At 31.4% G+C, this 12,643-nt stretch overlaps 1 protein-coding gene across 1 annotated transcript in view; it reads left to right on the top strand.

The window, feature by feature from the left end:
• LOC148603521 (uncharacterized) overlaps positions 1–12,643 on the top strand; it is a 148,397-nt gene that overhangs the window by 69,944 nt on the left and 65,810 nt on the right. Inside the window, exon 64 of the mRNA XM_088551446.1 lies at positions 12,481–12,622. Within this exon, the coding sequence (XP_088407572.1) occupies positions 12,481–12,622 (142 nt within the window). The remainder of the gene's footprint in view (positions 1–12,480; positions 12,623–12,643) is intronic.

The raw sequence follows: 12,643 nt of genomic DNA, 5'->3' as shown, positions 1-12,643 counted from the left end.
AAAACATATGCTTGGTATCCAATATCACGCTTCTTTTTGGAGAAATCGAAAAATTTATCTTGATTTTCTGTGACATCTGATTTTTTTTTAATAATTTGTCCGCTTCAAATACTTGACAAGCCATCATTACAGCTCGTTAACCTTGTTGAAAATATGAGAAAAAGTCTAAAAAAATATGTTTAATTATATACAATATTTATGAATTAAGGTTTTCCTAAGTATTTGATACGAATGCTGCTGATTAGTTACTCCTTGACACACGTGCACAGAATACCACAATTTGCAATATCAAAATGAGTGGATTTTTTTAAAATTAAGCAACCAATAGGTTGACGCCACTGCTAGTGGACCAAATGTCTCCCGCACTTTTCACTTTTCACACAGACAATCAGTAAGGCTTATCTGACCTGATTTATAACAAATATATTATTCACCGAAATTTGCAGTACTAAACATTCATAAAGCTCTAAACACCGAGGCCTCATCTCGTGTATTTGCACTTTTTCGGTGCTTGATTTGGCTTCCTTTTTCGATATTTTTGGTATTTAGTATGTTTCCTGTTCGGAGCAGCTAGACTAAAAAAGAAACTGTTGGAGCTCTAGGATTTAAAGTAACGTCTGTATGGTGTTGACTTCTCAAAGTTTGAAACAAAAAGTGGTCGATTTGCAGCAATTGAACTGCCTTTGCTTGCTTTAAAGCATGCTTATAACCATAAAGGTTCATCCAAAGTGATTTTTTGGGGTCAATTTTACACCCTACAGAAGTAAATTAACAAAGAATGCAACATCAAGACCTATACAGTCGGTGTTTTATCAGCTATTGAGTGGAATGTATTTATGCTTAAATTTTAGACTAAAAATATGGTTAAGGGCTAACATTGTGTCGAAAATCGACGAGAATAACAATTGAGACCAGTTGATGCATCGATGATTACATATACACCTTCCAAATTATGTCTTAAAAATTTATCTTTCTAGAACGATTACAACGTTATGCATTTGAAAATTATGCACCTCTAAAATCGAAGGTTTGTATCCGCGTCAAATTTGAGCGCAACTGTACCTTATATTTAAAGATTAATTACCAACGATTCCTGTAAGGAACAATTAAACTCAAAAACGAAAATGTTAGAGCTCTAGAATTTGAGCTAACGTCTGTAGAGATAGCGTGGACTAAGAAAAACAACTCCAACGTTTGAAACCAAACAGTGGTCAATTGACAGCTATTTTATTGCTTTTCCTTGCTTTTTTGAGATTTTCTATATGTTTTATTATAATGCTGTTGTTGAGAGGTTACTCCTTGAAACACATGTACAGCATCCCGAAAATTGCAATGTGAATATAAGTGATATATTTTAATTCTTAATCATTCTTGGTAAAGTAGTGTATATGCACCGGTTAGAAGAAATTACTATTTAAGATGCAATATGATTCCAATCTTAATTCAAGTCAGATTAAAAATGGGATGAGATATGGTAAACGCTTCAAATGCACCATACAGTAACCCCTTTGAAAATAGTAAATACTTACAGAGATAACCATAAGGTCTCCGATAAGTCTAAACACACCTTCAAGTAAGCTGTGAAAGGCCCCGACAACAAAAGTAATAAAATATGTGGTAACATAACTATGACACTCCTTCAAAATAAAATAAAAAGTCAAATAAGGACACGAAGACTCATTAATGACCAACATTGACATAAGGTCAAAGAGTAATCAAGGGAACAAAGGTTATAGCAGTAATCCAAAGAATGTGATTCAGGGACAAAGAGCAGATATGGAAAACAGACATACACAACAAAGAACACAAAGTTACTAAAATCATACATACAAAATAACAAAAGCAAATGAGCAACTCGGACTCCACTAAAAACTGGGAGCATGGACCAGGTGCAATGGTAGGGTAAACGTCCTCTGCTTTTTTAGAAACACCCGCCGAGTTGCTCATAAAAAGTCAAGTCCGGAGTAGATAAACGAGGAATGGAAAACTATGACCCGTTGAATAAATCAGTTTTCATGGTGCAGATGGATACACCATAACGATCCAAATCATTCATTACTAACCAAGTATCACACTGCAAGCGCAGCAGACAACATGGAAATAGTGGAAAATATCCGTAATCAAAAATATTATATTAAGCGACGGGAAAATCCGAAACTTCATTTATAAATTATTTGTTGAAATTTGGAATTTGCTCTTGAACTTAATATCAGAAACAATACATCGTTCGGTAATAAACAACACAGGGCAAAATATTTACTAGAAGATTTCAAAAGGAATGAAATGTAGAAAAAAATAGTTCAGTTGAAAATATTAGCATATTTCATAGCCGGACCAGGTCTTGTAAAATTTATAATCTGTATGTGAAACTTCTCTATGTTGACAAGGTCTATATAATGATATCAGCATTGGAAAATCAGTGCACATTCATAGTGTTTAAATCATAGTGTAGAAATATGCTGTTATTTATTGACTTCCCTGTTAGTTACTAAGTACTAACTTTTGTCTATGCAATATCAAACAAAAAAGTCTAATTTATTGTTTGAAGATTAAATATATTTAAATATCTAGTCTATGAAAGGTTGTTGAAGTACTTTAAATGTAACTCATCACATGTTAACGTATTATTTCAATGACTTTTTATCCTTATTATTAAACCTGTACTTGATGACATGCTCGTTCCTTAGAATTTGAGAAGTTCGGCTTGATATCACGTGGTTTCTAATTTATGATTTAGCACTCAAAATTACGTAGATTTTCGTTTTTCATGGCTCAAAGGGCCATATGAGCCATTGCTATCCTTATTCTATTTGTAAGTTCCGCTATTATTGCGCAAACAACTGGTATGAGGATTTTTCTTTTTGATCTTTGACAAACATGGATGTCGTTCCTAAAATTTGACCGTGGGGATCAAACAGCATTTTGGTTTATTTTCTGCGAAATTTCTCCAAAACCGTCTGGTTTATACAAAGTATGACTTGAATTAAAGTGTTCAGCACGATGTAATATAATCATGCATATACTTTCGTGAAATTCTTTCTTAATTTGTTGGAGTTCTTGCCCTATTTTTGACTTTTTATGTGCTCCATTTTCTCATTTTTAAAGATTAACTCCTCTGAAACCTTAAGTACCATTGTTTTGAAAATTTAATTTTTAACCTCAAAGCTCTTTACAAATTATCCAATTTTTGAATGGTTCGAAGACTCGGTGCGTTACGGGAAAGACATACGTATAGGGACCTCATTAAATGGTAAACTTTTTGTTCCAAAGTATACGTTTAAACAAATTCTATTCTCAAATGAGGGATTTAGATCCTCTAGATTTTATTTATTATTTTGCATACGAATGTATGTAATGCCAATATCAACTTGCTGTAGTTAATCAAATGGAACTGAATATTAATGTCCACTAATGCTTAGTCATTTGAAGAAGTCAAATGACTATCACAAAACAAGTATAATGGGTTTTTGTTTATATTTACGTCAAATATTCCAACAGCTCTTCCAACATTGAAACAGATAAATTAAAATATTTAAAGTCAAAATTGCATTAAGCCTAATGGCTATTTCATATGTTTGTGAAAAGAAATCTCTGAAAATATTTCTTAGGGTTCACATGCACTATAATAATTTGAAATTTTAGCCTGTAAGATTTTCTATCGTTCTACTCATAATCAGTACAATTCCTCCGTGAAATAAATCAAATCTTATGTACCATTTGACACCATGGTAGGTAGTGTTGGCCTAAAAAAAGAGAACAGTAAATAGCTTACACAAAGGAGATAAATATTATTTTTACGCCTATACGCATAGTTTAGATATTTCTTATTGCAAAAATCGCACAAGCACTTGTAGATCACGTTCGTTTTATTTATAAAATCCATTGCGAATTTAATAGTTATCTTGAAATTTTCAATGTATCACATCCGCTTCACGGTATGTATTAAAGCCGTCCTGCCAACAACGCAAAAAATTACAAAACCACCGATTGCTGGTTTGGTATTTTGTCTAATACCATATGCAATACAAGGAATGATTTCATAGTAGTTAATGATTCGATTTTGTTATGTAAATTAATAAGCGATCTCTCTATTGGGTGAACCCTTGATTGTCTTATAACTAACAAACAGAGAGAAATTGTACACATGGTACTTCTTGTTACCAGCCAACCGATTTTAGGTGTGAATAAAGAAAATAAATTGTCAAGCGAACATTTTTGGATTATTTCACTTCTAACATGTGAATTGTAAATTTGATAGATAATATCAGATCTTGAAGTGAGTAATACGAACATGACTGTGCGAAAATGATATAAAGTTTTAGAATAATTTGTCAAAGCTAACCAAAATCGTCTATACCTGAACACTGATACTTCTTTCCTTGCACTGCACATTATTTAACCTCTCGGTGATGATTTGGCTCCCTATTTTGATAGTTTTGGTTTAGAGTACTTCTTGTTTATACAATTCATTTATTGATTTTTCTATATAGTTGATTCTAACGCTGCTGATGAGAGGTTACGTCTTGAAAAATATGTACAGCATATCGAAATTCGCAATATGTATGATAGGTATTTTTGAATTTATCGTAGATTCATGGAACGTATGTGAGCACAATAACTTAATAGTATACCATGGCATAACTGCTTTCGTTTTGTAGAAGAAATGAACCGACAAAAGTAAGTCATTCATCATAATTTAAAATACAGTTTTAAAAATTGGACCGAAAATGTTACCATTGATGGTGTTTTGTTTATTGAAGAATTGTATTCTTAAAGGTAAAATGCCGCATAAGGCTTAAGGTAGTAGGCATGGGGTAACGGAGGTAATTTTAGTAGTAAGGTTTTCAGTCACTAGAAGATTTGAATGACTCCTGATATTAAAGCTTCTAAGTGATAGTGATGTAAGAGGGGAAATAACTCCAAGCCTGGGTTCAACTTCTTGAACAAATCCAGCAACTTTTAAGTATTAATTAAATGTTCCAAATGTGTACATTGAGGACTATGTCTTTCATTTGGTGGGAAATTGTTTTAAATAAAGCTAAGTATTGCATACTGTGATTCATTTTCAATAAAACTTTCAAAATTGAAATAAACACGCCATCATGAATGAGACATTACGGCTAACCAAAAGCCTAGCTAGTTTTATAAATCCTTAACCTTTTTGAGGTAAAAAAGGTCACTATTTTATAATTCCATATGAATTTTCAATCTTTCTGCTTTCATAATGTAACAGTGTTCAGCATATTACTCAATCAAATATATAACAGTGTCCATTATATAATTTTCCCATAATGCAGAAAATGCATCTGTGTGACATTTGTTTGCATTATTCTGTGCTCTCGGCATTGCTCTTTATTTAATATAAGACATTATAATTTGATACATGTATTAGGTTACATTTATTTTGAATACTTACATGATTTTAGCCGTTAATTTGACTGATAAAGAAATTTTTCCAATGTGGTACCTCAAGATAATTACAACATTACAAAAACAACTAAAAGGTGAACTCACTGACAATTTTGTTTATGGTTTTGTACATGAATACTCTATATATAATATCATTTTTGTATGAAAATTGAATGATAGGTTTGTATTTTAGGCAAATGGCTGAAAATTGCCCCTTTTTTATTTTGGTAAAATAAAAGCAAAGTTATTTTTCTACAACATAAATAGAATAAAAAATTCATATTGAATCTTATATATTAATTCTGTAAGTGAATTTGACTTCATATTCTCTTATTAAGTTAAATAATCTTTACAAAATGACACTAGAATACCAGATGTGGTTCACTTTGGCGAGTGATTCAGATTTCTAAAATTGCAATTTTTTAGTCCTTATTGTTAAAAATCTGCATGGTGAAGTTTCTTTAAAAAAGTGTCGGTAGATGTACTACAGTTAGTGTAATATCATGTACAAATTAAAAAAAAAGAATTATGGACAGTTTTGAGCAGATCCTAGGTCTGCTACTTTAATCATTTAGTCTAGACATCTAGAAGCACTCTCCAAAGAAGAGATTGTGGAAAACCATAAATCTGTGTATCCTTTTTTGGTCTCTCTACCAAGGATGATGACTGTGATTTACCGTCTATGTACTGGATTCCTAAACTCCACAAGAATCCATACAAACAACGTTTCATAGCTGGATCTGCAAAATGTACACCAAACCTCTTTCAAAACTTTAACTTCTATACTCACAACTGTCAAAGAGGGTCTGCAGTCCTACCACAACACTTGTTACTCCCGTAGTGGTAGTAATTCAATGTGGATCCTGAAAAATTCGAAAGATCTTTTGGAGACAATCAGTTCAAGACTATTATTTGAATATAATAGCATTAAAACCTATGATTTTTCAACACTGTATACTTCTATTTCCCATACTCAAATATTCCCCATAGTTCAAATCCCGACTTAAAAACATTATACATCGTTGTTTTTCAAAAAAAGATGGTACACCCAGATACAGATATATAGTTCTTGGTAGAGATTCCTCATACTTGGTAAGAAATAATTCCAAATCATCTTCCAAATATACAGAGGAAGGTTTTTACAAAATACTGGAATTTTTAATCGACAACATATTTGTCCAGTGTGGTGGACGTGTTTTTCAACAAACGGGCGGCATTCCAATGGAAATAAAATTGTGCTCCTTTACTTGCTGACCTATTCCTTCACTCTTATGAGGCTGACTCTATAGCTCATCTGATCAAAAAGAAAGAATATCGTTTTGCTAGATCCTTCAATATCAGTTTCCGCTATACAGATGACGTATTATCTTTAAACAATCTTAATTTTGGGGATTTGATACATCGCATCCACCCAAAAGAACTTGAGATAAAGGATACTACAGACCCTGTGAAGTCAGCCTCATATCTTGACCTACACTTAGAAATCGATGGTAAAGGAAAGCTATTCACCAAACTTTACGACAAACGTGGTGACTTTTCATTCAGAATTTTCAACGTTCCTTTCATCTGTGGCAACATCCCTTCGGCTCCTGCGTATGGAGTGTTCACATCACAACTCATACGTTATGCCAGAGCTTGCCGAAACTACGCAGACTTTTTGTATCGCACTAGAACTCTAACCATTAGTTTCTGGAATAGGCTTATGTTGCTACAAGATTGAAGTCATCATTACAGAAGTTTTATGGTCGTCATCATGAACTCGTGGATCGTTATGGTGTATCCATCACCACCATGAAAACTGATTTATTAAACGGGTCATAGTTTTCCTTTCCTCGTTGTGTACCCTGGACTTGACTTTTTATGAGCAACTCGGTGGGTGTTAATAGAAAAGCAGAGGACGCTTACCCTACCGGTGCACCTGGTCCATGCTCCCAGTTTTTAGTGGAGTCCGAGTTGTTCATTTGCTTTTGTTACTTTGTATATATGATTTTAGTTACTTTATGTTCTTTGTTGTGTATGTCTGTTTTCCATGTCTGGTCTTTGTCCCTGGATTACATTCTTTTGATTACCGCTATAACCTTGGTTCCATTGATTACTCTTTGTAATGTCTTTTTAAAAATAACAATTTTTGGTCTATTTATTGTATTTCAAAAACCTCTCTCTTTCAAAGACAAATGGAAGAATTAACGGTCTCAAAATCATTTGCTTTAAGTGTTATCATTTCGACTCCAGATGGATCAATAATAAACGGATTGAACATAAGAATGTCCTGTTTATTTTGTTTGTTATAGTGTCAGTGTCTGACTTAAAAATGATGGTTGTTTTTCGTTTGTGTATATTCGATCATACTTGAATTCATGTATTTAGGAAACTGATTTACACTTTCATTTAATTTATCTAGTGAAAATGAAGTCACCCCTTTTTATGCTGGCCAGTCACACAGATTAGAAGCATTTTAATAATATATATATTTCATCAATATCGATACTTATAAAGCGTTTTGTGAATTGTAAAATACAACGTAAATACTTGTGACTTATATTGATGCAACATTATTATCAGTAGCTGAGTTTTTTTGTTTTTTTTTTTGTTTTTTCGTTTTGTTTTGTTTTTTGTTTTTGTTTTTTTTTGTTTTTTCGTTATTTCAATTTTGTAGAGAATTTGAGAGAACTATCAGAATGATAGATATCAAAATCCGTAATGTATACGTTTGTCAATGTTTCCCTGTCATTTTAACATAAGCATGCAAAAGTAAAATGAAAACTTTACATACCAAAATCTGATAAGTATCAAATTGGTAAAGCCATGCGTATGTTTATATAACGTGCATACAATAATACAGTATAGGTCATTCCGACCTTTCATGTATTGAATGTTTTGCTTTGTTCGTTTAAAGAATATTTGTAACATACATTCTTATTGATGTTGATTGGCGTTATCGATAACCAAAGTATCATGAAACTAGGTATTCGCTAGTAGAACGTTTACAATAGACACGCCTAATTAAAATGTCACTAAGATAGCCATGGCAAATTCCCTAGGCCGCCACGTAAAAAATGAACAAATTTATCAATTAACATTTTCTTTGAAAAAAAAAACAATATCGTAAAAGGGTTATTTTTCGCGGCGTCCTGGTTTTTTGGGTATTTGAGCTGAAACACAAAAATTAATATTTACACTGAGCATAAAGGTATTATTAAATCACTCAACCACCACAAAATTAGAATCGGCAAATTTTGTCATTATTATTTTTTTTTGGCTCAAAATCGCCAAATTTACACCCGCCAAAAATCCGCCATACAGTATACATATTGCAACCTTTTTATATATTTTTGTATGCAATGCGCAAGAATGCAAAATTATAGAAGCTTAAAGTTGGCCAAAGGCCGAATTTCTCATGTTCTTTACTTTACTTTACATTATTAAGTAACGACCAGGAAACTTGCTTAGTTAGATAATCTGTTGAACTAAGAAACAAAATGCTTATGATGTTTTTTTTTAAAACTAAGTAATATTGTAATATTGTCTTTTATAGTATTCTGTTGGCGAGAGAGCGACTATTTTGTTTTATTTTCACACAAAAGGCTCTTTTTGTATTAGCATACCGGTCTAGGCCTCAATTCTCTCTTTGACGAATTTCATTGATAAAATGGCATTATCATTTAACAGATGGGCCAATTTCCCTGCGTATATAAGCATATTATTTTTTAAAGTATGAAATAGTAAATGACGAAAAATCAATATTGCGAACATCTGAGGGCAAAAAAAAAAAATCATCGTTTTCATATTTATACCTCATTTATTTTTTTGGATGTAGATGTCCCTATGTATTTGATGCAAATGCTGCTGATGAGAGAATATTCCGTGAAACACGAGTACAGCAATATTAATATCCATTGGAATTTTTTACCTGGATGCAGAAAAACAAATATATCATCTAAGAAAAAACAAAATTTATCATTTTGATTTTAATTCCTCATGTGTTTTTGATTTATTTGAACCGAAGACTGCCTATGAGAGAATACTCCTTGAAACACGTGTACAGCATATCGAAATTTGTATTTTTAATATGATTGGTATTTTTGTATTTAAATATGCCTACAATATATTTGATTCCGATAGATTACTATTACAAATATTTAACCACGTCATTTTTTTTTAATTTAAAGCGTTTTTTACAGACGAATCTGTCTAATCCTAACACCTATTAGCTTTGACCTTGTTCATACCTATTGCACGGAGTATTTTTCTGTCATCTTGTAATCATACAAAGGCATTCATATTCAATATTGTTATAAAAATTATAGTTTAAAATTATTTTAAAATAATTTTTGACATAAAAATGTGTATGGTAAAATTAAAAAGCCTCTGCAATGGGAGATTATTGATTGGGAAATATTGTAAAAAGCCTCTGCAATGGGAGAAATTATTGGTGGGGAAATTCTTTCAAAGGGGAAGTTATTCGCGATAACTTGTTCTTTAGAAAGAGAAATAGAATTTGGTGAGCCCAATCTTCTTTATGAAATATGAAAGTAAGTGTTCTTTTTACAATTTTTTAAGAAATCCTACATAAATGTATCAGTTTTTATCCCTACAGAATCTATAGAAAATATTGTAAACTATGCCTATATTATGGCTAAGATAATATCGAAATCAAGTTCGGGGACCCATGTTTTATATTGAATTTTACTGTATATTCAGTTAATGTCACATTTAAGAAAAAAACGGACATTCTGTATGTAAAATATTATGTGTAGTCTACCTTAGACATGATGTACTAATAAGATTTTAAAATAAGAAAAATGACCTACCAACCATCATATCATAGAACAAATAATACAAACTTTAATGCCTAATATATCGTCACGATACAGGGTATTTTTAGTTAATTTGTTGCAACTACATTATCACTAATACACTAAGTATACAAACAACAAAAGGCAATTTTAACACTGTTTTTTTTTTGTTTTTGTTTGAAGGACAAGCTGCTTGTATATACAAAAAGTTTTTTTTTCAGTCATGGAAAAAAAATGTTTCCCGCTTTTGATTGAATTCGTCAGTGAAAGTGACAATTGAAATGACCACAGAAATCAAGTTCGATTATCACAATTCAATCGACAAATTACGTTTTAAAAACTAGTTTATAACCCAAGCTCTTACATTTAAATAGGTCAGACAACTCCGTAAATTATGAATAAAACTACAGAACTTATTTTGTTGTGATGACTGATAAAGCAGTGTTTAAAAAAAATATATTAAATGTTCTCCGCCTGACTTGAAAAGAAAAAGGAACATACGCCTTAAAATCTATGCGAATAATAATTAAGTTGGTTCCTATCATTTTGTTGTGTCAGATTATCTCTCTCATTATCTTTATACGTGTTTATTATTAATGAAACATACAACATAAATTTTCTAAAATTAGGGATTTTTTTACGCTTTGAATCACTTTTTGTCAGTTAAATATTTATAAGGGCGAAATAGTGTTAATAGCTGATATATTTCAGAGATTTCTTTTTAACTGGTAACTTTGATCCATTCTTAATTAGTTTCTACTTCCTACTACTTTCTTCTTCGTAGAAACTTTTCAGCAAGAAAAATATTAGCTACATTAAAATACAATGAAACCTTTCTAAACCGGAACCTTTTGGGCTTCAAAATTATTTCAGTTTACACAGGTTCAAAATGCACTTAAATTCATATAAATGGTCTTTCAAAAGTGTCAGTTTTTCGGATTTAAATAGATTTCACTGCAGTATGTTTTACGATCAGCATGATATTCTATACATGGATGGTTTAGATATATGAGTTTTGAATGTCTTTGTAAGTCAAACAACAAATAATTCAGATAAATGACTGTACTATACATCTAATTTCAATATGAAGCTTAAAACAAATCTTTTCAGTTTTCTTGTCGGCATCGTGTTTGTTTTCCTCAAAACTACTTTTCTCTTTCTGGCTTACAGTTTAAGAAGTTAAAGAACAAAACTAAAATGTGGTGACGATACCAAATATTCTACACACAAATCGATTCTAAATAAACATAGATGCATATACACCAACATCTCTGTAAACTGCTAAAGTATTTTTATTTTTTATCAAGAAAGTGAACTAGTTTATCATAAATGAACATAAGAAAACAATATAAACATATTGACAATAAAAAAATAAAAAAAGTATTATCGCATCTGTTCTGTTGAACAACATTTATTTTTTTTAAGAAAACCATTATGGAACAAAATGGGAAAAGTATCTTTGGAAAGCTAATGTACATGTTTTATTGAGCTGTGTGTAGTAAACAGTTACTTTTTAGTTTGGTGTAATTTTTCATTGTGCATTATAGCAATATTCAATCAAAAGGCATGGTTGAGAATGTACATTTATTTTTCTAATATTTCTGCTTTGCGTTTGATGAAATTTTAACTGACCTAACGTTGGCTATATCGCATAATTTGTTCAAAAATTTCAAACAATACTTACAATAAAATTTTTGATCGATTCCAGTCCAAAGTAATATTTGATTCCTAATCCGAACGTTCTTTACGTTGGGATTATTTGAATTGTTGACTGTGGAACAATCGAAAGTGATGTCATATTACAAAAACTATTTACAAAATGATTTATTTTTACATCAGAAAAGGCATTTTAAAATATCGAGACTAGCTTTACTCATCGGAAACAGAGACTAATTTCGTTATTGTAACTATGTTAAGCAAAGGAATCCGCCAATTAACAATGAGTCCACCACCACTGCTATTTTCACTTTGGTACCTCAGTAGTTGATTCTGACTGCATATATTCTAGAATGTGTTGGTAGTTCATTTTTGATTTGAACAAAAAATAAATTAATGTTACTGTAGATGATATAATATCTATTACTTATCCTTCCTTATCTAATATGTGTGTGTTATTACGCAAAAACGCATAGTTATGTGCGCACCGATTGAAATATACATAGGAAATATTAACATTTTAATGTTTAGCTTTATCTGTGGGAATTTGATATGACTGTATAATATTACCTAATTCCAATTGTTTTCCCACTGATTTGCCTAAAACAACCATTTACAGGTTGATGTAGCTGAGAGTGCAAAGAACACAGGCGGATATCCAAATGTTGAAAAGGTTGAAATTATTGTCAATCCAAACGACAAGAAACAAGCTTATGCACCCGTAAAAATTCAACTCCTTATATATGGCTGCATTGAAATTGGTACGTTTCTTGTTTTAAAAA

This window comes from Perna viridis, chromosome 11, assembly GCF_037379345.1.
Source record: "Perna viridis isolate PV_CMFRI_1.1 ecotype Kerala chromosome 11, ASM3737934v1, whole genome shotgun sequence".
NCBI classification, from domain to species: Eukaryota; Metazoa; Mollusca; class Bivalvia; order Mytilida; family Mytilidae; genus Perna; species Perna viridis.
The sequence above is the reverse complement of the archived record's forward strand: the minus strand, read 5'-3'. Positions and strand labels throughout refer to the sequence as shown.